At 36.1% G+C, this 25,520-nt stretch overlaps 1 protein-coding gene across 3 annotated transcripts; it reads left to right on the top strand.

Annotated features, from left to right (window-relative positions):
- The first annotated feature begins 3,649 nt into the window (after positions 1-3,649).
- On the top strand, positions 3,650-24,541 carry LOC103491928 (serine/threonine-protein phosphatase BSL3-like). 3 transcript variants are annotated; one of them, XR_538168.3, is made up of 22 exons: positions 3,650-4,827; positions 5,919-5,979; positions 7,743-7,821; positions 7,929-8,008; positions 8,089-8,183; positions 10,006-10,105; positions 10,917-10,986; positions 11,935-12,036; positions 12,153-12,234; positions 12,492-12,671; positions 13,174-13,447; positions 13,534-13,777; positions 13,886-14,056; positions 14,924-15,162; positions 21,636-21,720; positions 21,820-21,918; positions 21,995-22,194; positions 22,284-22,359; positions 23,025-23,160; positions 23,230-23,369; positions 23,447-23,720; positions 24,237-24,541. XR_538168.3 is itself a non-coding variant. In XM_008452051.3 (22 exons), exons 2-22 carry the CDS (start codon positions 4,398-4,400, stop codon positions 23,528-23,530), a joined length of 3,027 nt encoding a protein of 1,008 aa, XP_008450273.1. In that variant the 5' UTR covers positions 3,672-3,857; positions 4,146-4,397; the 3' UTR covers positions 23,531-24,088. The 3 variants fall into 3 exon arrangements, 2 of the variants coding, with proteins under 2 accessions (XP_008450273.1, XP_008450274.1); XM_008452051.3 differs by lacking the exon at positions 24,237-24,541 and having other exon boundaries at positions 3,672-3,857; positions 4,146-4,827; positions 23,447-24,088; XM_008452052.3 differs by lacking the exon at positions 24,237-24,541 and having other exon boundaries at positions 3,672-3,857; positions 4,354-4,827; positions 23,447-24,088.
- Positions 24,542-25,520: the final 979 nt, after the last annotated feature.

Below are 25,520 nucleotides of genomic sequence, written 5' to 3' on the forward strand. Positions count from 1 at the left end.
TGTATGTTTTCAATATCTGTTTAAATTAAACTTTCACGTCCAACAAACACCCTTTGAACAAATTTTCATACCAATGTTTATTACTAAGAGAAATAAGGCAAATAACTTAACAAATTAACATACCAATGTTTATAAGTTTACAATTTTTTTATGAAAAATGTTTTCAAAGTTTTAACGATCCTTGTAAGTAAGACAAATAAAGCAATTAGCTTAACACCATATTATAGTTATAAGTTCACAATTTTTTTATGAAAAAAGTTTTCAAAGTTTTAACAATCCTTGTAAGTAACACAACTAAAGCAATTAACTTAACACTATATTATAGTTATAAGTTCACAATTTTTTTATGAAAATAAAGTTTTCAATGTTTTAATAATTCTTCTAAGTAACACAAATAAAGCAATTAACTTAAAACCATACTATAGTTTATAAGTTCACAATTTTTTTTGAATAAAAAGTTTTCAATGTTTGTAGAATCCTTCTAAGTAACACAAATAAAGCAATTAACTTAACACCATACTACTTACAAACCAAAGACATTCTTCTCTTATATACAAAAAAAAAAAAGTTTGAAAATAATATTTTTATCATAACGTTCTTCTCTCACATATGATTTTTCTAATACCTATAATATGTTGTACTTACAATTTTCATACGGCCTTTAGAATGCAACCCATATTTTAAAATAACGTTCAAAACAAGTTATTTGTTTTATGTTACACAAACAAAGTAAGATTAAAACATTTATACATATGTTATTTGTTTTTTATACGTAAGTTTTAAGTAAAGTTACAACTTTTTGTACATAAGATGGAAACATTTCATACATGTCATGTATCGCATATTAAATAGGGGGTTTAACAAATTACTAAGTTTAGGGTATTAGTAAGTGTGTAATAAGCTTTAATTAGAGTTTTTTCACAATTTATATGGATATTGTACTAATTCACTTAGTACATATTTTTTAGGAAACTTTACATAGTTTGTAATGGACCAACAAACACTCCTTGGGATCCTAACTGCGTTCACGCTGGCCCAACGTCAGATCTTACTAACGTTGGAGCTACTAATGAACGACAATAGGCGTATCACACATACACTGTCGTCTGATACACACGATAGAATAAGGCAGCTTGCGTACTTTCGCATGATACACGAGTTAGATCTTGTGTGTCGCTAAATCACGCGAATGGACAGGTGAACATTCACAATTCTATGTCATTTACTTCGGACTGTATCTGGTCTTTCGTCCACCGAGATTGTCGGCGTTGAGGAAATGGCAGCAATGTTCTTGCATGTCTTTGCCCATGATGTGAAGAACCGCGTTATTCAAAGGAAATTTGTACGGTCCAGTGAGACAGTATCGCGACATTTTAACCTTGTACTATTGGCTGTCGTTCGACTATACGAAAAGTTGATAAAGAGACCTGTTCCGATGACAAACAACTGCAATGATCAACGTTGGAAGTGTTTCGAGGTGGGCATGGTACAAGTTTAATGTATTTGAGCTTAATGTACGTGGCACTTATATCGACGTGTTTATTACAACCTGCCGAATTGTCTTGGCGCGTTAGACGGGACGTACATAAAGGTGAACGTCCCAGCAACAGATTGGCCTACATTTAGAACACGTAAGAGGAAATTGCCACAAATGTACTGATCGTGTGCGACACGAAAGGGGATTTCGTTTATGTCCTCGCCGGTTGGGAAGGATCCGCGACAGACTTGCGGATTCTACGTGATGCCCTTTCACGAGAAAATGGACTACAAGTGCCAAAGGGTATATTTTATTTATAATAAAACGTTGCTTTCTACTTACCTATTCAAAGCACTTAAACAAATGTTTTAATAACAGAATATTATTATCTGTGCGATGCGGGTTATCCAAACGCGGAGGGGTTTCTCGTCCCGTACAGAGGCCAGCGGTACCATTTGCAAAAGTGGCGTGGTGCTGGAAATGCGCCAACAAATGAAAAGGAGTACTTCAACATGAAACACTCCTCGGCAAGGAATGTCATTGAGCGAGCCTTCGGTGTTCTTAAGGGTCGTTGGGCCATTCTTCGTAGGAAGTCGTACTATCCCCTGCAAGTCCAATGTCGCACCATACTAGCATGTTGCTTGCTCCACAATTTGATCAATAGAGAAATGACATATTCCGACGACGTTGACAACGTGGACGAGGGGGACTCCACGTATGCGACGATCACTGCTTCAGAAGACATTCATTACATTGGGACGACAAACGAAAGGTCTCAGTGGCGCGACGAACTAGCCGAATCAATGTTCACTAATTGGCAATTGCGTAACGCTTAGATAAGACAATTTTACATTATAAGTCATCAATTGTATGCGAATTTCAATCACCTGTAAAAATGTACTGTTGCATATGAAATGTACGCGTGCCTTTTGTTTGTGACTGTTAAAAGGGAAATTGTGAAATTACTAACGTACTCCATGTATTTCTTGTAATTTTTCATTCTCAGTATGTCAACCTCAAACCGTGCCTCGAGACATGTTTGCAATAGAGCATTTTGGTATATTTCATTGTAGGTTTGTGAGCATTTTTTATTTTAAAAATTGTTCTATATAGTATAAATATTTTACCGATTTGTTATATTTTAAAAAAAACCTTCATGATTTTCAAAATTCGAAAGTAAACATCTAAATTTTAAACCAATTTCCAAAATCAATAAGTTTTTTAAAATAACAATTTTTAAAAAAATTGACTTTTATTTTAGAAAAAACATATAATCAAGTATATATAGAAATTAATAGATGGCAATTGTTTTATAAACTTAATTTTTAAGAGTAAAAATAAAAAATTAAACAATTACCAAATAAATCTTTAATTACTGAACTATTTCTAAAATATATTTAGAAGATAAACAGATCAAAATAAAACTTGCAATAATTCAAATTGAAAAACTTCATTAACTTGTGATGCAATAGCTTGAAAGAAACCAAAACTCATCCATCTTAGCGACAAATGCAAATCTTCAATATTATGTATCATTTTTTAAAGGGAATATTACCTATCATTAAATCTTGAATATCAACGTATCAGTCCTATATAAACTTTTTATGAAAATATCACTAAATTGTTAGATTGTAAGATGCAATATTTAAAAAAAAAAAACAATAAAATCGATGTAAATTAACAAATAAATATTTGAGGTATTAACATTTTAATAAGATTTTGTTTAATTCGTCGAAATGAAATATAAGGAAATGTGAAAATATTTGTTGAGAATAACATAAAAAAATAAAACTATTTACGTAATATAACAAAAATTTTAAATAAATTATAGAAAATTTGATAAATTACATTATTTTTTTTATATAGTTTCAATATATTACTATTTTAAAGAATAACCTCTAAACACGAAATTTCATATAGTTACGAGTTATGAGTTGTTTTAATTTGAAATGAAAACTATTTAATTAAAAAAAATGTGAAAACTATTTTTATCATCCATTTTAAAACCTTAAAAAAAAAAGAAAAAAGAAAAAAAAAAGAAAAGAAAAGAAAAAAGAGGAAGAGAAGTGAGGTGAGGGAGACACGCGCCATAAAAGAGTGCGTGAGAAAGATAAAAATTAAAAACAAAGTTGTCCCTCCCGACCTCAGCGGGTTTTGAAGCAAAAAAAAAACACCTTGGAAGAAGGAGGTGAAATTTTCAGTTTAAACAAAAAAACAAAAAAACAAAAAAAAAAAAAAAAAAAAAGAAAAAGAAAAAGAAAAAGAAAAAAAACACGAAGGCTTGGACCAAAGTCCTCCATTTCCCCTCCTTCCTTCTTCTCTCCGCCGCCGTCACCGTCGTCACCACCACCTCCGCCGCCGTTCTTTCCTCCTCCTCACGGTAATTCCTCACCTTCTTACCGATCTCAATTCTATCCTAAAATCAATCCTAATTCCTCTATGGAAGACGTGTTCTTGTTGTTACATTCATTTTTCCAGTACCGGTAAATTTTTTGACAGAATTTGGGCTTATTGGGAGAGAGAAATCTTTGTATTCCTTTCTCATCTCTCTCTCTCTCTCTCTCTCTCTCTCTCTCTCCTTTCACTTTTGTATTGTACGTATGTCTTTGAGGGGGCCTCTGAGATTGTTGTCATCGGAATTTTGATTCTTCTTCTTTTTTCTTTTGAGCTTCCTCACGTGGGGGGAATTGCGGGCGAAGAGGTAGACGAGGTTGCGGGGATTGTTTTTTTATTCTAGTGTTTCTTTTGGGATTGATTGAAACAGAGGATTCTAGTTCTAGGGTTCCGGCGATGGGAGTTGGTTGATGTTATGTGGATGGATGATTTGGTTGGGAATTTCAATGTTGATGGAGATTGGTGTTTGTTGTGAATTCTAGTTCGGATCTCTTCGGGTTCGGGTTTAATCCAAGGGTTGAGGGAAATGGAAGTCGATTCGTCTATGTTGTCCGAGGTCGATCACGATCTGGCGCAGGACCAGACCACAGCGTCGCCGCCTGCGGAAATGGAAGGAGACCAGGATGGAGAGCAGACTCCTGGGGGAAATGGATCTCCAAGTCAATCGCCCGCCACATCCCAACCGCAGCAGTCGTCTACACCGCAGGTTCAGCAAATCCCAGTTGTTGGGCCGAGGCATGCGCCAACGTACTCGGTGGTGAATGCGTTAATGGATAAGAAGGAAGATGGCCCAGGGCCGCGTTGCGGCCATACGTTGACTGCGGTGTCCGCTGTTGGTGAGGATGGGACTCCGGGATACTCAGGGCCGAGGCTTATCTTGTTTGGCGGTGCCACTGCTCTCGAGGGCAACTCTGCAGCTGCAGGGACTCCAACGTCCGCCGGAAATGCTGGCATCCGTATGTTTCTCTTTTCATTTACTTTTTGGTTGCTTCTCCCTCTTTTTGAGTTGCTGCCTGAAGCTTACTGCTTTTCTGCTGAGATTTCTTGGTGATAATATCATCTGAAAACTGTATATGAAGTTTGCACGCAGCCTTTTTGGGTTTCTTTTCAATTTGCATCCTACATGATGTTCATCTGTTTTAGATTTGAACAACTTGCTTCTCTGCTCATAGCTTATATCAATTATATAGGTTGAGTAATTTTCCAGTTCTATAGCATGTGTTGATTATTCAGTTTTATCAACTGACATTGGGAAACGGTGTGGCTCATATCTAATGAAGATCCCATGAAACATGCAAAATTTAGGGGAGCATCTGCCTCAGTCACTTGCTAGGAACCTTTATGATTTGTAATGGTTCTCCTGCCCAGGTGTAGGATACATTTCTTTTCCTCCCCTCCTAGGCGCTTGGGACCATTATTATATTTTCTCTTAATCAGTCTGGGCTATGGATTCCTTTTGGTATCAACAAAAATCATCACAATTTTATGCAGATAATCTTGAATAATTGAGGGATATTCAGGTCTCACCATCTCTCTGTTGATTATAATGTCGAGGTTTTTACCCTATGCATATGATATTTATTCTGCAAGATTACTTATCTCTCTGAAATTTAATGTTTAAAGTTGCTTACTATTCTACTTTTGTTCTAGTGTGACTAGTCTGCTGAGAATTTTGGGGAGATGGTTGGCATCTCCCCTGACAGGGTTGGGAACAACTTTGGCTTCTGCTTCCCTGTAACACATACGGTCAAGGCTTGTGTTGAGTACAGGGAACATGAATTCAACTTATACATGGGGTTTTTTTTGTTTGTTTGTGTTCTGTATGATTTATTGTTATAATTAATTAATTATTTATTTATTTTTGATAATTTGATTTGAATTGCTGAACCAAAATATCATCATTAATTATTACCTTAGTTTTGTAAATAAATTTACCCTTAAGGATTTCTTTATTCGGCGGTTCTGTAGTGATAATTTTTAATAGCTTTTTTCTCTTTTATTTTATTTTTCTTTTATACTTGACAATTTTGTGTCACCAATTGAGCAGGATTAGCTGGTGCAACTGCTGACGTGCATTGTTATGATGTTTTAACAAATAAATGGACCAGGTAAGCTTTGGAGAATGCTATTTCTAACCAACTCATTTTCTTTTAAGGAAAACTTGCCTCCTGACAAGTCTGCAGGGTGTATCTGCATTCCTCTACGTGGCCAGAATTCAATGGGCCATGTGTTATTTTTGTTTTTAAAATGAAAATAATCTTAATTTGGGTTAAACTTAAACCTAAATGCTAATTCACTTCCATTTTCTCGTTTTTCTCCCTCAACCCATACCCACCATCAACACTTTTCTCTTCCCCTCCCCCTTCCCATCCCTTTGTGGTTTTGCATCTGTATTTAGAAAGAGTGTGAATGTGGAGGATTTTAGGTGAGGTGGTGAGAATATGGTGACATGATCTTTTTGGAGACCTAGGGCCTGTTTGGTAGGGAATCTAAAAACAGAAATTTGAAAAAAGAGATTCAATTAAAACGGAGTTGTATTTTATGTTTTCAGATATGTGTTTGGTGGCAAATTAAAAAATTGGATTCTAGTTTTAAAAAATGTTTAAATGTTTTCATACTATATATTTATAAATCATAAAACTAGTCTTACTTATTCACTAAGATTTAGTTGACGATAAACTATTATTAATTTATTTATGAATATAATTTGTGTTTAAAAAATTGGTTAAACTGCAATTTTAGTCTCTATTGTTTGGAGAAAGTTAGAGTTTAGCTTATAGTTTGATAAAATATCATATATAATCCTTATGATTTGACAACCTTCATAAATAGTCCCTTTGAGCGAGGCTATTTTCTATAATTTTATCAAATCAAAAGGATAGATTCTAGTTACAAACCATATAGACTAAATCCTATCCTTTTGAAACCACATGGACCAAAATTGTAATTTAACTAAACATTTATATAATTATTATTTATATTATTATATAATTTATAGTAAATTACATAATACATATTATATTAAAAAAGGAATTGAATTTATAGCATGACATATTGTATTTCTAAATGTTTTTATATATATTTAATATAATACTGTCTTTCCAAATGTAAAATTCAAATTTTGGATACTATGAAAACATAAAGAAAGTTGTTTTCATAATTTGCACTACATGAATCACAGAATCCAAAAACAGTTTTTGGATACAGAATCCGGATTGTTTGCCAAACGCATATATGTTGAACTTAGTTAATCTGAAAAACATAAAATAGAATTTAGATTCTCCACCAAATAGGCCCTCTGTAATGACGATTGATGGGAAGAATAAGATGCTAATTTCATTAGATTTCGAGTTCCAATTTTTCCATGCAGGGTTGCTATCACGAGATTTTGAGGCAAACACCATTTGGTTAAACTCACGGACAAATTGAGAAAACTTGACTTATCTCCTGGCTTATATGAAAAAATAGAAGGTTTTGGTATAAAGATGGAGTTGTTGGGAGTGGAGGGCGAGCATTTTACCATGGTTTTAGACTTGAACCTTCATCATGTGGAGATTTGGGTATTTCTTGAAAGCATTTTTATGGAACAAGGGGTTGAGGAACAGAGATCGATTATTTAGAATTTTTTTGGCTTTTTGTTAACCAAAAAAAAAAAAAAAAAGCCCGAAAACTAAGCAATTACCAAATTAAAAAAAATAACACATGACCCATTGAAACCAAGCCACGAGATGGGCTACAGATACCACCTGCAGAATGGTATGCAGGCAAGTTTTCCTCTTTTCTTTTTACATCTCAACGAATTATTTCTAGTCAATGAATTTTTTTTTTTTTTTTTTTTTTTTTTTTTTTTTTTTTTTTTTAATCTTTTTAGGGTTACTCCACTTGGAGAACCACCCACTCCAAGGGCTGCTCATGTAGCAACTGCAGTGGGAACAATGGTAGTAATTCAGGTATCTTGCTGTCGATAATCCCACTTAAGTTCTCACACATGAGGAATCACACTTTAGTTTCTATGATCAATATTATAATTTATTTAGGCCCCTTTATTTCAATGTAGGGTGGAATTGGTCCCGCTGGTTTATCTTCTGAGGATCTTCATGTTCTTGACCTCACACAGCAACGTCCTAGATGGCATAGGTAAGAATTTTGGAGATCTCCTTGCTTGTTGTTTTATTTTTATGTTTTATGTTAATAATAAATAATTCCAAATCCTGTAGGGTTGTTGTGCAAGGTCCTGGTCCAGGGCCACGTTATGGACATGTGATGGCTTTGGTGGGGCAAAGATACCTCATGGTAGTTGGCGGCAATGATGGCAAGTCACTGTCTCATTTTAAATGAATGTAGTTTTATAAATGAATGTAATCAACAAGAATTAATTACGTTGGGGGTCCTTTGACATGTTTGATTTTGTGTAGTGTCGTGGGGCAGTAACTGCTAAACTCTTAAAAAGAAAACTCTTAAAAGGAAAACCATACCAAGACCCTGCATAATGCTTGATTTTTCTAATAATTTTCTTTTGGAATGGGAGCAGAACTTTCATTGATATAATGAAAAAGAAAATAGGACCAAATACAACAGAGACCTTAGGGAACAAAAGGAACAACCACAAAGGTGACTACACCAAAAACAGAAAAAGCTAATACAGAAAACGAAAACAAAAACAACAAACCAGAACCAACACACTCAATACGAGACAATATAACTCAAGAATTCAAATCAACTTGATTCAAAGAAGCTTGGATACCCAAAACCATCCACATATATATGAACTAAACTTCAAAGGTATCAGATGTCTTACAAATTCTTGATCAGCTTCAAACTGTAATAAACAAAACTTCATACCTACATATTCCAAGAGAAGAAAAAGAAGAACGATCAAACCAAAATTAAGTCACATTCTTCAACTAGGGACCTTAAATGAGCTGAAATTTTAGAATGGGGGAAGGGGTTCTATTAGAAACTCCTCCAGTTTTGATTTGTTCCAATCTTCTCATCTAATTAATGAAATACATGTTTGATTTCATCTCGGTGCTCCCATTCTAAAGATTTTGTTGATTATTCCATCCAGGATATATGTTTAAATTGGAATGCTTTCGTTATTCGAAGCTAACTATGTATTTTGTTATTTAAGTCATCTGTCGTTTTGTACTTTACTTTAAGGTGGGTTGTGATGAGGGTGCTATGGGTGTGTCAACCTAGTTAAGATATCTTGGTGTGTCTATTGATACCTCCCCTATGATTATAGTCTCTCATTGTAATTCGAGCATTAGTGTCATTTCATTTCATCAATGAAAAGTGTTCGTTTCCCTTTTTTAAAGAAAGATTTGTTCTAATCTACTCAATGCACCCGTTTGCCTTAAAAAATGTGTTTACGCCTTTATGAGGAAATGGAAGAAGGATCCTACATTCCTACCTCTGTACAACGGTTTGGGGTGATCACCAAGTAGGGAATAGGGTCATCTCCTCTGAATTCTTTCTAGTCTCATTTAGACCCTTCTATGAGGACTAGTCATTCAAATTATTCACTTTTGTCGAATGTCTTCCATATTGCAAATTATGATACTTGGATATGGGTGGAGAATCAACAAGTTTTTTAAAATAGAACTTCATGGAAACTGTTTATTTCAACAGCATCTTTTGAGACCTATGTCTTTTTTTCGTCCTATCTCGTAATTTGGACGCTCTCAAATCCATTGTAAAAGCTTAGAAAATTCACTTATTTCCCAATCTCTGAGATTTCTTCACATGAGTTACGACAACTTTCCAAGATTTAGAATCTTCGTGCTAAGCTTACAAAATTGAAATATCATCCTTCCCAGAATTTGTAAGAACGTTTGTACATCTTAGAGCTAAAGGAAGAGTTTCCACCCAAACATCTATCATTCCAAAAGGGTGTAGTCCTTTCGTTGTCTATCCAAATAAAAAAGAATCTGTCAGTGTTATCTTTAAGCTTTATGATGTTCAATCAAAAGTTTCTTGGACAATCTGTTTCCACTTAGTAAACCACCCAAAATTATTCTTTCCAGTATCATAGCCACTATAATTCCATAATTGGTTCATTTGGCAACCTCCTTACAAAAATTGTTATTTTGTTTTAGATGGATCTTGTTTAACTATTTGATTACACTACTCAGGGAAACGGCCGTTGACTGATGTATGGGCGCTGGATACAGCAGCCAAACCTTATGAATGGCGCAAGTTAGAACCTGAAGGCGAGGGTCCACCTCCTTGCATGTAAGTGTCCCCATTCTCTGTCTCTCCCTTTTTTTTTGTTTTGACAAGAAATAGTTCTTTGATGTATGAAATTTACAAAAGAATGGGAAGGATTCCTCAATCCTAAGGAGTTACAATAAACTTCTCGATATAAGCTTAACTCAATTGGTTAAGACATATATCATTTGACCAATAAGATGTTCAAATTTCCACCGACATGTTGAAGTTAAAATGAACTTCTCTGTCCCTCATTTATACTGGTATGCATGTTTACCTATAATTGTTTGTGTCACAAGATGTGTCAGGCTTGAAATAAAGAAAAGAAAAGGAAAAGACAAAGCTCTGAAAAGATTTGCAAATCTTTCAAAGCCAAGGCCTAGAAGAAAAATGCTGAGTTTGGTGCCAGTGAAACACCTAATAAGATATACAATAATAATTCGAAAACTTGGTGTTGAGGTTGGGATTTGGATAAGGTATGCTTGGTGTTTGACATTTTCAAATGGGGTTCTGTGAAACTATTTAAAAACAAGTGCGAGATAGATTCTAAGGCCATTAATGGGTGGGTCTAATTTTAACACGTCACTAAGTTTAGTGGTTAATGGATCAATTAGAATGTGTGAGGGTGAAAATGTAATCTATAGTTGGAGGCTTCAATTATCTTATCATAAGCTTAGTCTGGCTTGCAACTTTCCATTCCTCTTGTTTTTATTTTGAGGTTATGCTTGAGCCATGGATTTAAGTTTGATAATTTTATTGCTGGAAATTATGATTCATGAGCGTCCTTTTGCTATCTATCCTTTGGCAGTAACCTAGGTTTTTATACTTTAATTAGGTATGCAACTGCAAGTGCCCGCTCTGATGGTCTTCTACTGCTATGTGGAGGAAGGGATGCCAACAGTGTGGTGAGTTAAAAAATCGTCAATCCTTCTATAGTATTTATTATTTGTGGATGGTTACTTCCCTATCTTTTGGTGTGGATTGATGCCAAACATTATAGGAGGTTGTTTCCTCAAATTTATTGTATATTTTCATATAGTTCGTTTCCTGTTAAATAATAATGCATGCTTTTTCATGAGTATCTGACACGTTTTTTCTGCATAATAGTTAAAAAGGGGAAGTTGAGAAATCCCCACACACGAATAGGTTACAAAAAAGATGCCCAACTGGTGTAATTATGAGTTAGATTACAATTACAAAAGAATGTAGAGGTAGAAGACCATGAACAAGTCATGAGTATTCAATATGGTGCAATAGCGTCCATTTATGTTGTTTTATTCTATTTATTTGTTGTCTGTGCATGCTGACCGACTCCAGATACAAAGAGATACAGTTAACAACATAGAGAAGAAATATAAGAGCCACCAAGAAGGTTTGAAAACCCAGATCCTAAAAATCACCAGTCTGTTTTTTGTTACTTCAGTCTCTGGCTCCTTTGGGTCAAAAGATAAAAAAACGTCTGCAATGTTAGTAGAATAACGGGTGAGGAGTGATTCGTCATATCATAAGGATCATATCAGTTTTTTTACATGTATTTGTTAGGCTGTTGTCTCGTTGGAAATCAATTCAGTTGCTATACATAATTCAATTGTTATTATTCTTGCCAACAAGAGCTTAGCTCAATTGACATCCGTGTAAGCTAAGAACCAAGAGGTCCGTGGTTCGAATCTCCGCATCCCAATTTTCCAAAGAGAAAAGAAACTGTTTACTATTCTTTCTTAGGTTTTATGCTGTCACGAGTGTTTCATGTGTTATATTTATAATTTTGGAGTATGTTAATTGCTACCTATGCTGCATTATATGTTAATTTTATATTTTACTATCTTACGCTGTCAATTTCTAAATTTTCTTAGCCATTGGCAAGTGCCTATGGGCTAGCTAAACACAGAGATGGCCGTTGGGAATGGGCAATTGCTCCTGGTGTCTCACCATCTGCAAGATACCAACATGCTGCTGTAAGATCTGTTTTGTATCTTTTTTTTTTTGCTTTATTTATATATTTATTTTTATTTTGGCCTCTCTTTAACTGTACACCATGAAAAGTCTGGACATACGTTTGTAATTCTTTCAGGTCTTTGTAAATGCACGACTTCATGTTTCTGGAGGGGCACTTGGTGGGGGGCGCATGGTGGAAGATTCATCAAGTATTGCAGGTTGTGGATTTTAGTGATTTTAGCAATTACCCCGTCCATGCTGCCTTGTTGTATTATATATGTATTAACTATGGGTGAAAAGGAAGACAATTTTCTTGAGATACAATCCCCCAAAGGGAGATTAAAAATAAAGAGAATCAATAAATGCAAAAACTGGAACCCTGAGGAGCTTGAAACACAGACCAATAAATAATACAGGTGGAATCTTCTCAACCTAAACCATCAATTTTTTTTTACCGTATTTCTACTGTTTTCAGTGTTGGATACGGCAGCTGGCATCTGGTGTGATACAAAATCGGTTGTAACAAGTCCGAGAACAGGAAGATACAGTGCAGATGCTGCTGGTGGGGATGCTGCAGTCGAGTTAACTAGGCGTTGTAGGCATGCAGCCGCTGCTGTGGGTGACTTAATCTTCATTTATGGTGGTTTGCGGGGTGGTAAGTAATGAAAGTATCTACGTGCTTGGAGACGTCCATTATTAATTTTCTTGTGTTGATTTACAGCAAGTGATAACTTCATTTCTTCAATAACTTATTTAGAACTTCATCAGTAGTGCAAGTGTGTTTTAACCAACTCTCGTGTTTTATCAAGGACAGTCCAAGTTTGTTAATGTTGACAGATTGAAGCTATTTTCGGACAGTGCAAGTTTTTAGGATTTAGGTTTCATATGTGTGATGATCATGCTCATTCAATGCATTGTTTGCCTTTGGTTGCATGCTCAAGCTGTTACCGCATTGTAGATAGATTAAGAGTTCAATCATGCTTTTAATTAGCAGTTTACCGTGTTGTAGCTTACAGTGTTGCCTAATCAAATTTGGTTATGGTCTTATGGAAGCTCTATTGGTTTCTGTTGTCAAATTTTGGTTGATTTGATTTTTCAGTGCTACTCTTCTCTTGTTTCACAAGTTGTCGCATATAACATGTTCTATTATTGTTTAGGGGTGTTGCTTGATGACCTTCTTGTTGCTGAAGATCAAGCGGCTGCTGAAACAACAAGTGCAGCTTCACATGCTGCAGCAGCAGCTGCTACATCCTGCATTCAGTCTGGCCGGCTGGCAGGAAAATGTGGATTTAGTGATGATAGGAGTAGACATGCTATTCATGTTGTAGCTCCTGATGGTGCTGTAGTGCTGGGAAACCCAGTAGCTCCTCCTGTAAATGGTGACATGTATACTGATATAAGCACTGAAAATGCTCTACTCCAGGGCCCCCGGTATAGCAAAAGTTTCCTGATCTGATGTTTTTTCTTCAGATACTTGTTCCTTGTGTTCTTGACCAATACATCTGGTCGCTTTTCAGGAGAACGAACAAAGGTGTTGAGTATTTGGTTGAAGCATCAGCTGCTGAAGCTGAGGCTATAAGTGCAACACTTGCTGCTGCCAAGGCCCGACAAGAACAAGACAATGGGGAAGTTGAACTGCCTGACAGAGATCGAGGAGCAGAGGCTACTCCTAGTGGGACACAAATATCAAGTCTGATAAAGCCCGACTCAGATGCATTGAATAACATTGCTCCTTCTGGAGTTCGATTGCATCATAGAGCTGTCAGTCTTTGATTTCGGTTACCCTTTTGAATGTGATCTCATTTACTATGTAACTAAACCTTAATTAAATCAAACTGGATGGCTAATAATTTGTCCCATTTGTTTCAGGTAGTTATAGCTGCTGAAACTAGTGGGGCATTAGGTGGTATGGTTAGGCAACTTTCAATTGACCAGTTTGAAAATGAAGGTCGTCGGGTGAGCTATGGTACCCCAGAGAGTGCAACTGCTGCAAGAAAGCTCCTAGATCGACAGATGTCCATTAACAGTGTCCCGAAAAAGGTATTAACTATTCAGAATATTAAAATTACGTAATTAGTTAAACTGAGGGGAATCACAAATCTTCTTATCAATGATGGTTGGGGGGTGGGGGGTCAAATTTTACCAGATTTGATGCTCCTAATGTTTTGACTGACATTTGATCCAGAATATTCTCTGAGGCTGAGGTCTATATAGAGAAAAGAATGGCAATATTATATGCAGCTAGTGGGTGAAATTGTGAGTGATAAAAGTTGAAAGCTGTCCAATTAGGTTGATACATCTTTTTGTACATTGTTACGTTGGACAGCAAGTCTTGCTTGTATTGGATGACCTTGAGTTATTTCTCCTTTCTGCTTTAGCCAGTTTATTGTTCAGCTCGATGTTTATTTAGGAATTGTGCGAACTCATAATTTCTGTATTGCTGTAGATTGCGATTCTTACTCGAAGATCTATGATCTTACAATGAAAATGATGCTTGACTTCTGTAGTCGCCACCTTCTTTAAAGTTACATTCTAACCTTGTTTGGTATTGTGTCTGACTGTCTGTTTCAAAGTACTTTCTAATCTTCTGGGGTATTTAATTTTATGTTCGTACTTGAGAATGATGCTGGAGCAGCAATATGTTTACTTAGAGTTTCTCATTTTTTTTAATCTTCTGGGATATTTTTCATTTTAACTTTTTACTTTTAGAATGGTGCTGGCGTAGCAATATTGTTTGAATATAGTTTCTCTCTCCCCTAACATTTTAGCATGATGTTGGCCCTCCTTTTTCGACGTATCTAATTTTGTTTTTGGGTTTCTTTGGCACCTTATTTCTCTGGGAATTTGTTTTTTGCATTTTAATTTTTCTCATGTTTTATTTTTCTCCTTTCCCCCAAATTTTATCAGGTCATAGCTCATCTCTTAAAACCTCGTGGATGGAAGCCTCCTGTTCGCCGGCAATTCTTTTTAGATTGTAATGAAATAGCTGACCTTTGTGAGAGTGCTGAAAAGATATTTTCATCTGAACCAAGTGTTCTAGAGCTCAAGGCTCCAATCAAGATATTTGGCGATCTACATGGTCAGTTTGGTGATCTCATGCGCCTTTTTGATGAGTATGGTGCACCTTCTACAGCAGGGGACATTGCGTAAGTTTTTGTCTTACATTTACTCTGTAGTATAAAGTATTATTACTTCCTTGGGATTACAAACAGCTCTTCGTTGATGAGAATATTCATTTTGAAACCCATGATATTATGATATTAGTAGGCCCCTGGTTTTTTGTTAGAAGAAAGAGAAATGTGAGAGAGCTAAGGGATACAAGGGTCGATTGGCCTTGTGCTGCACTCTGGGAGAAAGTTGCTTTCTCTGTGCAAGTTGTGTTTGTGCTGCATTCCTTCGGTTAGTTAGTTTATGTTACCATTGGACCAATTAAAGATAAGTGGTATTTTATTACAGTGGGAGCAGAAAACTAGGTTTGGGTTGAACATTTTCGGTGTCGATTTCGAATAACATGGGCAGAGCTCTCTCATGGTCTTAGAATTTTGGTTAATAGAATATCCTTTGGGGGGAGAGGAATGCAGTTTTTGGAGGAAGGGAAAGGAATCCTTGTGAGGTTTGGGCCATATTGAGGTTTCATGTGTCCCTTTGGGTTTTGGTTTCAAAGCTTTTTGTTAGGAACCAAGGTAGTTACGGGATGCCTTTGTCCCACAATGGTTAGAATGGGATGACCCATGTGGTACTTGAGTGACTTGGCTCTCCCACCCATGTGTCCCTTCAGGATTTGGTTTCAAAGCTTTTTGTTTAGGAACCAAGGTAGTTATGGGATGCCTTTTTCTCACGTTGGTTAGAATGGGATGACCCATGTTGTACTTAAGTGACTTGGCTCTCCCACTCCAATAGCTAGTCTAAAAATATGAACCAAGAACTCGATGCTCAAACAGAGAATGCACAACCAGCACAAATAATCAAACGATGAATTACAAAGAACAGAGAACACAACAATTTATAGTGGTTCGACCAATTTGGTCTACATCCTCTTTAAGAACTAGCTTGGAGTAATTTTATTAAGAGCAATCAAAGAATACAAATCAGAGAAAATCAACAAATATAAACTAATTTAACAATGATTATTCGCCTCTAAACTCGAGACCAACCGCTTAAGCAAACTTGTCCCAACACCCACTGTTCCAAGAGAATCATGTGCACAATTCAACCTCTGAATCGAGACCAACTTGTCGAAAATAGCCCCTTCGCCGAAACCCAAACCATCAGATGCCTCTTCTGACCGGAGACCCACACATCGAGAAACCCATTGCAAACCAAAAGAAAAACCCACGTCGATCGGACCACCCATGCCTGAAAATGCTTCCTTTGCACGAGATTCACATCGACGGCAATACCCATTATAGATTGGGACCTTCAACGTTGACTACACTCACTCAGCTGGCTTTTGGAGTGTGGATCTCTAAGGTGCTTAAGTATCTGTCAATGGTATTAGAGTTAGGTTGTTGATGTTCTAGAGTGGAACTAATGGAGGGTTCTGACCAGATGAGGCCTCGAGTGAAGTACTGCCAGAGTAGTTGGTCAAGACGTCGACTTTCGGGAGATGGGGTATTGTTAGGAATCAAGGTAGTTATGGGATCATTGGATTTCACCGCTTCTGGATTTTAGCGCTTTGGTTCTTTTCCCTCATGGGTTTCATCACTCGATGTTCCTCCATCTTTAAGTATAGAATAGTTCATAACTTCGTTGGTTGGTTGGTGTGGAGGGTTAGATGAAGAAGGATCTCCTAGCTTTAGTTCAAATTGGCTGAAGAAGGTGAGTTTCAAGGCCAAAGGTTTTGATGATGGTTACATCCCAGCTGCTGCATTGTGAGCCATCTGGATTTTTCTTTTCCCAGTGAGATTTTGCGTCAGCCAAAGAACGGAAGGAGATGATCAGAACCGATCAAAGTCAAGCACGGTTAAGTCTGATCTGTGGCGCTTTAGCCTGTCTTTAGTTGGGCCAGCATGCAGTAGCCTTTTAAGACCCACTTTGGGGATTAATGGGGCTGGTAAAGATTTGAATAAAAAGATTATTTTGGCTAAAGGAAAACTTATTAGTGGGCTTCCTTTGGCCCATTTGATTGAGAGGACCGAATAGGTTCTTCATGCCCAAGACCATGGTCTTAATTCTGCTAATAGCCGTACAGGATTGGAAGGTCAGACCTCTCATAAGGCCCAAGAGCATCCCAAAATGCGATGGGAATTGGAGTCAAGAGTTGACAATCGGACTCAATAGCAAAAGACAGGGATTTTCGATCTAACCCATCAATATTTCGATGTTGGCAATTAATAAAATTAGGGAGGTTGAGACGGCTCACTTCTTCCATAGGAAGGCATTTTCTTCATTGTCTCCTAGGGTGGCACGAGGTGGTCTTGTTTCTGAATGTGATGCTGTTGATGTGATGATGTCGGAACCCATGATTAGTCTGTTTGAGCTGGTTGGAATGAGTGTAAGGGCAGGAATCAGTTTGTGGAGCCGGATGGATCGGAAGTGTTGAAGGGGGTGATCAGGTTGTCTTGCCTATCGTCAAGGCTGGGCACATGTTGCCTTCCCTTTCCTATCCAATGGTAAGTACAAACGACTTGGCTAGTCAGGTAAGCCCTCTTTCTTTGGTGCTATACCCTCTGGTCAGGTTGGGGGTGTGAGTATTGGGCGGGGGCCAATCCCTCAAATTTGGTGTCTCCCTTTTCTTTTAACTTTGGAGGGGGAAATTGGGTTTGAGAGCTTTCATTCCCCATTTGTTTTTCTGCAACCGGCTTCTTACCCGAGGTGTGCCTTACCCTTTTCCTTTGTGTTTTCGTTGGAGGAGAGATGACTGGTGTTTAGCTTCGGTGATTCATGCTGTGGGTGATGGGTTTGGGGCTAAAAGGGAGGTTCTATCCAATGAATGTTTTGTTGGGGGTCCTTTATACCCTTTTAATTCTCTTGGTAACCAGGATGCTCTGTCTGGTGGGGGCAAAGAGTTTCCAAAGTGGGCAGAGTTGGCTTCAATAGAGATTAATAAAGTGGAGTGTACGAGCAGTAAGGGAGTCAAGGATGACCAGGATTTGGGAAAGAAAGAAGGAGGGGATAAGATAAAATGGAAGGACGACAGTGATAAGATTGCTACAAAATTAAGGAAGCTTGATAGTTCTGTGATTATGGAAACAAGAAGGCCTCTAAGGAGGCAGCGACTTCAAGAGCTTCATGGAATGTGAGGGGCTGGACGGCCAAGTAAAAAGGAGGTTAGTGAAGGAGGTGTTTAGACAGGAAGATCACAATATTCTTATTTTGATGGAAACTAAAAGAAGCGGTTTTTGCAATAGGAGAATAGCCAGTATTTGGAAAAAAAGAAGTGTTGAATGGGACATCTTAGACTCTATTGTGCTCTCGAGGGGTATTTTTTCATGTGGAATACGAGATCGTGTGTTGCCACGGAGGTTGTTAGGGGCAATCATTCTGTTTCCATCTCTTTCTTGGACAGCGATGGTGAAGAGTTCAATCTGCGGGCCAATCTTTTTGTTGTTAGGTTTAATGAAGTGGGGTTCGAGGCCATTTTGTTTTGAAAATATGTGGCTTGAGCACCTTTCCTTTAAGGCTGATATTTCATCTTGGTGGAATATGGCGTTCTAGGAAGATGGGAGGGTTATTGTTTTATGGAAAAGTTGAGGGTGCTTAAGTTAAGGGGGTGGAAGGAAATATTATTGAGCCCTTTAGGGTTGGTGGGAATGAAGTGGCATTTTCTTACCTTTAGTTCGCGGACGATACTATGTTATTTTTGCTCCGGGAAAGAGGAGTCTTTTTTTATCCTAAACCATATGGTTGGTTTCTTTGAAGATATGTCGGGCTTGAAAATTAATAGGAACAAATGTCAAATTTTGGGTATCAATAGTGAGTTTTATAAGTTTAGGAGGTGGGCGGAAGTGTTTGACTGTGAGGTTGGTACCTTTTCCTCTTCTTACCTTGGGGTTCCTCGTGGTAGTTTAGTAACTAGAGAACTATGTTGTTTTGGAATCCTGTGTGAGAGTTTTGTAAGAGGATGGTAGTTTGGAAGAAAGGGTTCTTCTCCAAAGCAGGTAGACTTATCTTAAATAGATCAGTGCTCGGTTGCATTTCTGTCTACTATTTCTTCCTTTTTAGGGCTTCTAGTTCAGTTTGCTAATGCATCGAGAAAGGTATGAGATTTTTTGTTGGGAGGGGGTTGCTGAAGGGCTGGGCTCTCACTTGGTTGGATGGGAGGTGGTTGGGCATCCAGTAAATTAGGGGGTTTAGAGATTGATAACCTATAAGAGTTTATCAATGACATTCATGGACATTATGGACACTTATAGAAAGCATCTATCATTGATAGATTCTGAAATTTTGCTATATTTTGTGAATATTTTCAATAGTTTTAAAATTTGGAATAATTTTCTTTTTCTTTTCTTTTATTTATTTTTAATAACTCATAAAAAAACTAGTATTAATTTCTTTTATTACTTAATAAAAAATAGTATTTTTCAATACTTGATAAAAAATATTATTTTTCAATACTCAATAAAAAATATTATTTTTAATAATTATGTACACACAAAAAATTTTAAAAATAATTTAAAAAATGGCGTGTCCTCAACATGTCATGTCCTACATTTAGAAATTTGCATGTCGCAATATTGTGTTGTGTCGCGTGTATCGTCTGTGCTTCCTAGCAACCAGATCAATGGTTAGACAGATAAACTGCCATGGAGATTTAGCAGTCATGAATAACAGTCAACCAAATACACCAAGAGGATTAATACTTATTCACAATTAGCGTGCTCCATAGAGCATTCTGTTCACTTTTTTTGCTGACTAAAGCAACTTTTATTGAGAAAAAACATGAAAGAATGCACGTGCATCCTGTTCCGAATGCACCATGCTGTCACTAATTTGGTTATTCCAGTTCCAAATGGAAAATTCAATTTAACGAGGGAAGTTCTATCCATTGCAAGTCCAAAAAATCTTATCATAGAGGAAGATTTTGATTATGACTCTTTGGCAAGGGTTAGCACTGAAGAACAGGAAATTTTGGCTCTAAATTCAGCCTCAAAGAAGATAGACCTAAGCCTAAACTGGATTGTTTTTATTTTTCCAAATTACTATTATTGATATTGCTGGATCTTAGTATTTTCTTTTGTATTCCTTTGTCCCTTGTCAATGATAGCTTGTCCTTGTATTTGGTTTTACTAAGGTTGCTATGGGGATGTCAAACTTGTTGAGATGCCTGGATGATCCAGTTGATCCTCTAGCTCTTTCTAATACTGTATCTTTACTTGTACTTCGAGTCTAGTCTACTACTGTATCTTTATTTGTACTTTGAGTCTAGTCTACTACTATATCTTTATTTGTACTTTGAGTCTAGTCTCATTTCGTTAATTCAATGAAGAGACTTGATTCCATTTCAAGAAAACAAATAATAAGAATAAAAATAAAAGAAAAAGAAAAAGAAAAAGAAAAAGAAAAAATTAAAAGATAACAAACTTTTTGTTTTGGAAACCACATTTTAGGATGACTTCCAAAGATCTTGAGACTACTCTTGTATGGGCATCCTAATGATGCTTGGGCATCTCGAGATATTTGAGTGGTTGAGCATTTTATATTCCTACAAAACAAATAGGGTAATCAAGATGCCCATTTCATGGAAATTCTAGATTCCTCACCAAACGAACAACTCTTTAAAGGAAAGTGGGATCAAATTGTGAAGCCATGTTTTGATTTGCCTATCAATTGTTTTTTCTATAAAAGGTAACAAATCTCAAACGGATATATTTTGAGATTTTTTTTGGTAATGATTATAAGATTCTTAAATAGAATAAAAAAATATATTTATAAAAAGAAAAAGTGGGTTAAGTTACAAGTTTAGTTTATGAACTTGTAACTTGTGTCTGTTTGGTTCCTTAACTTTGAAACTGGCCACATCCTTGAACTTTCCATTATTTGTCTGGTTTCAAAAATGTCTAATGGCTCTTCTAACTTTCAATTTTGTGTCTATTTAGTCTTTCTGTATCCAGCATATTAAAAATTTCATTAATCTATTAGATATAAAATTTATTTTTATGCCATATGAGGCCCTAAATTTTCATTACAAAAATGTTGAGTAGGTTGAGGGCCATTAGACAAAAAATTGAAAACTGAAGGGCCTATTGGACTCAAAACTAAAAATTTGAAGATCTATTGGACACTTGACACAAATTTGACAGTTCATAAATTTATTAGGCACTTTTTAAGTATATGGACTAAATAGATACAAACTTTGATTATAGGGACTAAACTTGTACTTTCAACCAAAAAAAAAAAAAAGTTTAAAGAATATAACAATGTCCACTTTTATGAGCTGGCTCAAAAGAGTTTAGATAATCAACATTTGATAAGAATTATGTAAGCCTCTTTGCTTTCCTTGTTTATCAGTAGAATTGCTTATTCTCTGAGTATTTGAGGCTTCTTAGTGGAATTGGACAACTGTTGGGTTAGCCTATGGGATGGTTAACTGTTTCCAATATAAATATTTTGGTGTGAGTGCATTAGTCATTCTTCTTCTTTATTATGCTTTATCATACTTTTCGTAACTTCTTATTAGGTACATTGATTATCTTTTCCTGGGAGATTATGTTGATCGGGGCCAACACAGCCTGGAAACCATCACTCTCCTGCTAGCTTTAAAGGTTCTTTTTGGCATAATATATTGTGTTTATCATAATTTAATTGTCACTTGCATGTTAATTGATTTTTTTCTCATGGGACGTCTCTTATAAATATTGCAGGTTGAGTATCCAAATAATGTGCACTTGATTCGTGGGAACCATGAAGCAGCAGATATAAATGCCCTTTTTGGCTTTCGGATTGAGTGCATTGAACGAATGGTATAAAATAGTTATATCTCATGCCTGTATTTTGTGTTGGTTCATTTTAACTCTAACTTTACTACTCAATGACCAGGGTGAAAGAGATGGAATTTGGACATGGCATCGGATAAATCGTTTGTTTAACTGGCTCCCTTTGGCAGCCTTGATTGAAAAAAAGATCATTTGCATGCATGGCGGCATTGGTCGGTCGATTAACCATGTGGAGCAGATTGAGAGTCTTCAGCGTCCTATAACTATGGAAGCAGGCTCAATAGTACTTATGGACTTGTTGTGGTAGTGGACATCCTTGATGGTCTCCTACTTTTTCATGATAGCCATGCATTTAACTTGTATTTTTCTATTCATACCTCTTTTTTCTTTAGGTCTGACCCCACGGAAAACGACAGCGTTGAAGGCTTACGACCGAATGCTAGAGGTCCTGGTTTAGTTACTTTTGGGGTGGGTGGTTTATATTTCCTCTCTTTTCCTTTTCCATCTATCTATTGTTCTAATTGGGTTTTAAGTTCTAGCCCAAATAAGATAGGGGGATCTATCCAAGATGCTCTCTATTCTCTTATCAGGGGAAAAAAAAGGAACAAGATTCTCTCTATTTAAAAATTCTGCTGTTCATATAGTCCATAATAAAACCCAACTTGTGTACTTTATGCTTGTTAGTTCTCAAACTCTGGGAAGTAATTCAGGTAGAGGCAAGGAAAATAACTCTTTTCATTTTTAAAGTTTAGACCATCACCATTCTTGATTTATGCGCGTCGTCCTTACACTGAGGGATGCACAATTGCAATTAGATACGGTTGAATAATTACATATATTTGAGACTAGCTTAAAAGTTAATCCGGTCTTGTCTATAGTCTAAGAAATAAAAATATCTCATATTGGAGTTATTGCTCACTTCAATATGTGCTCCTCTGGGTGTTTGTCTTCTTGTTCGTCATTTTCTGTCTTAAGATGTTGTATTACTTTTTTCCAGAAAACATTGGTTTGGCTTGTGCCAACTTGTCCCTGTGTTTTAGGCTGAATTTGATTTTGAATTGATTACAACATCGGCAAGAGGATGATCATGATTATAATCCAAAATATTTTATGGGTGTCTTGTTTGGCTGCAGCCCGATCGTGTCATGGAATTCTGTAACAATAACGATCTTCAGTTGATAGTACGTGCTCATGAATGTGTCATGGATGGGTTTGAACGTTTTGCTCAAGGACATCTAATTACACTTTTCTCCGCTACCAATTATTGTGGTATGTTTGCCAATTATACTGCTTACACGCTTTACTTTTTACATCTTTAAGACACAACGTTGTGTACAGGAACTGCAAATAATGCCGGAGCAATTTTAGTTTTGGGTAGAGATCTTGTTGTTGTTCCAAAACTCATTCATCCCATACCACCTGCAATATCATCACCAGAGACATCTCCCGAACGCCATATGGAGGATACATGGATGCAGGTGACCTTACTTTTTCATGGCTCTCACTCTAATGTCAGTTGTATCTGTATTAATTCCATTGGTTCCATTAACAACAGGAGCTGAATGCCAATCGGCCACCAACACCCACAAGAGGTCGCCCACAAGTTGCCAATGATCGGGGTTCTCTTGCTTGGATGTAGTTGATGATTTATCTGTTGAATTATGGGTCGTCTGCAGCCTGGTCCTTCTAATGCTGTCTGTATATAGCACTATGCCTCATACAGAAATATCCAATTGGATCTTTAACACAAAAATAGCAGATGAAATTCTGATTTTTCAACACAAATGATAGGCATTTACGAGATATTCTCAAGAACCAAGTTGCTAGCGGTGAGTTAGATTTAGTTTCTCTTCTCTTGTGCTACAAGTAGATGGTGAGTTTTGATCGCCCCCTTGTATATTGAGCCACAAGCAAGTGGAAGTTAGCGATTTAAGCGTCCCGCACAGTTCTTTTTCATTTTCTCTATATATATTCTTTAGAATCCTTGGTACGGCCCAATGTTGTTATCATCATCATTATTATTATTTCTTTTTCATGGGAAATGAAACTTTCCTTCACGGTGAGATGTAATTTCTTAGAAGCTTTGTGAGTGACCCCTGTGGTGTATCATAGAAGTTGGTTGCTTTCTGTAATTCTTTGCTGCTTTGCTTTGTACATTATAATTGGTGTAAAGTTAAAAAGAACCTCTTTTCTCTCCCTTTCTTGATCAAGATCATACATGAAGTTTCTTTGTTTCTTTTCCTTTCTTTTTTGTTCATGGATTTTGCCCAACTCTAATTTTCATAAGTCTGAGCTTTAAATCTTAGTCGTATCACTTGAATTTTTGTTTTTAAATTTTGATTCAGGTTTGCTATCAAGTTGGCCTTGTGCTTGTTGCTTGGAACTCTAACGATGCTGGGCTGTGTGCGGATCTTTAAACAGCTAATGGCAGATGAGTTGAAGAGTTCGCTTGCTTCTTTTTTCAAAAATCAACGCCTGTTGGCTGATAGTTTCTTTCGTCCATTTTTTTACTCTGTAAAACTATTCGTTTTTATTATTTTATGATAATATATATACATATATATACATACACACACATACTTGTATTATTGAATTACGTTTTTATTAGTTTTCAAAAAATCCAATTCGATTATAAAATTTTAGTAAAGAATTCTTACTTTTAAATGGATAATACCAAAACAAAGTAAATAGTTATTAAATGGTCATATTTTGGTCATTGTACTGTAAATTCATTGCTTAAAATTTTCTCTTTGCATGTTTCCCTGATTGACAATTTGCTTATGTGGCAACGAGACCAAAAATATTCACATGAATTAATGACGATCTCAATATTGATGCTAATAAATAGAAAGTATATAGACTCAAATAGAATGTGACCCCAATACTAAAATAGTATTTTAACCTTTGAAGATATATGTTGTATAAAAAATTAATCTTGGACATTTGAAATTAGAACGACAAATGAAATGGTTTGATGTGCAAGGAACAAACTTATGCCTTGATCTAAATTATATATTTATGAATAGATATGTTCAAAAACATAAATGAAGGTGTTCACACTAGATCTCCAAAGTATTTAGTTTGGGAAAGTGAACTTAAACTAATCATCTTCCATCAAAATTTGAATTGATTTTGTAAAAGTATTATGATATTTAGTATTTATGCTCGGATTCTTTCATTTCTTGGATCTACTAGTTTATTGATGCAATTGAAGAAAATAAAAAATTTTCAAGTGTTGTGAAATTTAAGCTGTCTTCGACTTGCCTTTAAAATATCTGAAATCCTGAAAACTTCTCAACCCCTTTACTGAGTGTTGTGCCATTAGAGAGCTAAATTTCAAAGACTTCCAAGGGGATTTGGTCCCTTAAAAAATATATAAAAAAAGTCTACAAATAGTGTTTGGTCAAGAGGTTTTCAACTTTATGGCGTTTTGCATGGACAATGGGTTGTGCATTGCTATTAGCTTCGGGCCAAACCTTTTGTATTCAATTGTGAAACAGTGGACAAAAATAGAAGGAACAAAAAAGAAAGAAAAAAAAAACTATTTACTGTTATATTAGTATTTAATCTCTTGTTATACTTTTTTTTTTTAATAAAAGAAGTTCAACTACGTTTGGCTACTGTAGTGA

Source organism: Cucumis melo, chromosome 2, assembly GCF_025177605.1.
Source record: "Cucumis melo cultivar AY chromosome 2, USDA_Cmelo_AY_1.0, whole genome shotgun sequence".
Classification (NCBI taxonomy): domain Eukaryota; kingdom Viridiplantae; phylum Streptophyta; class Magnoliopsida; order Cucurbitales; family Cucurbitaceae; genus Cucumis; species Cucumis melo.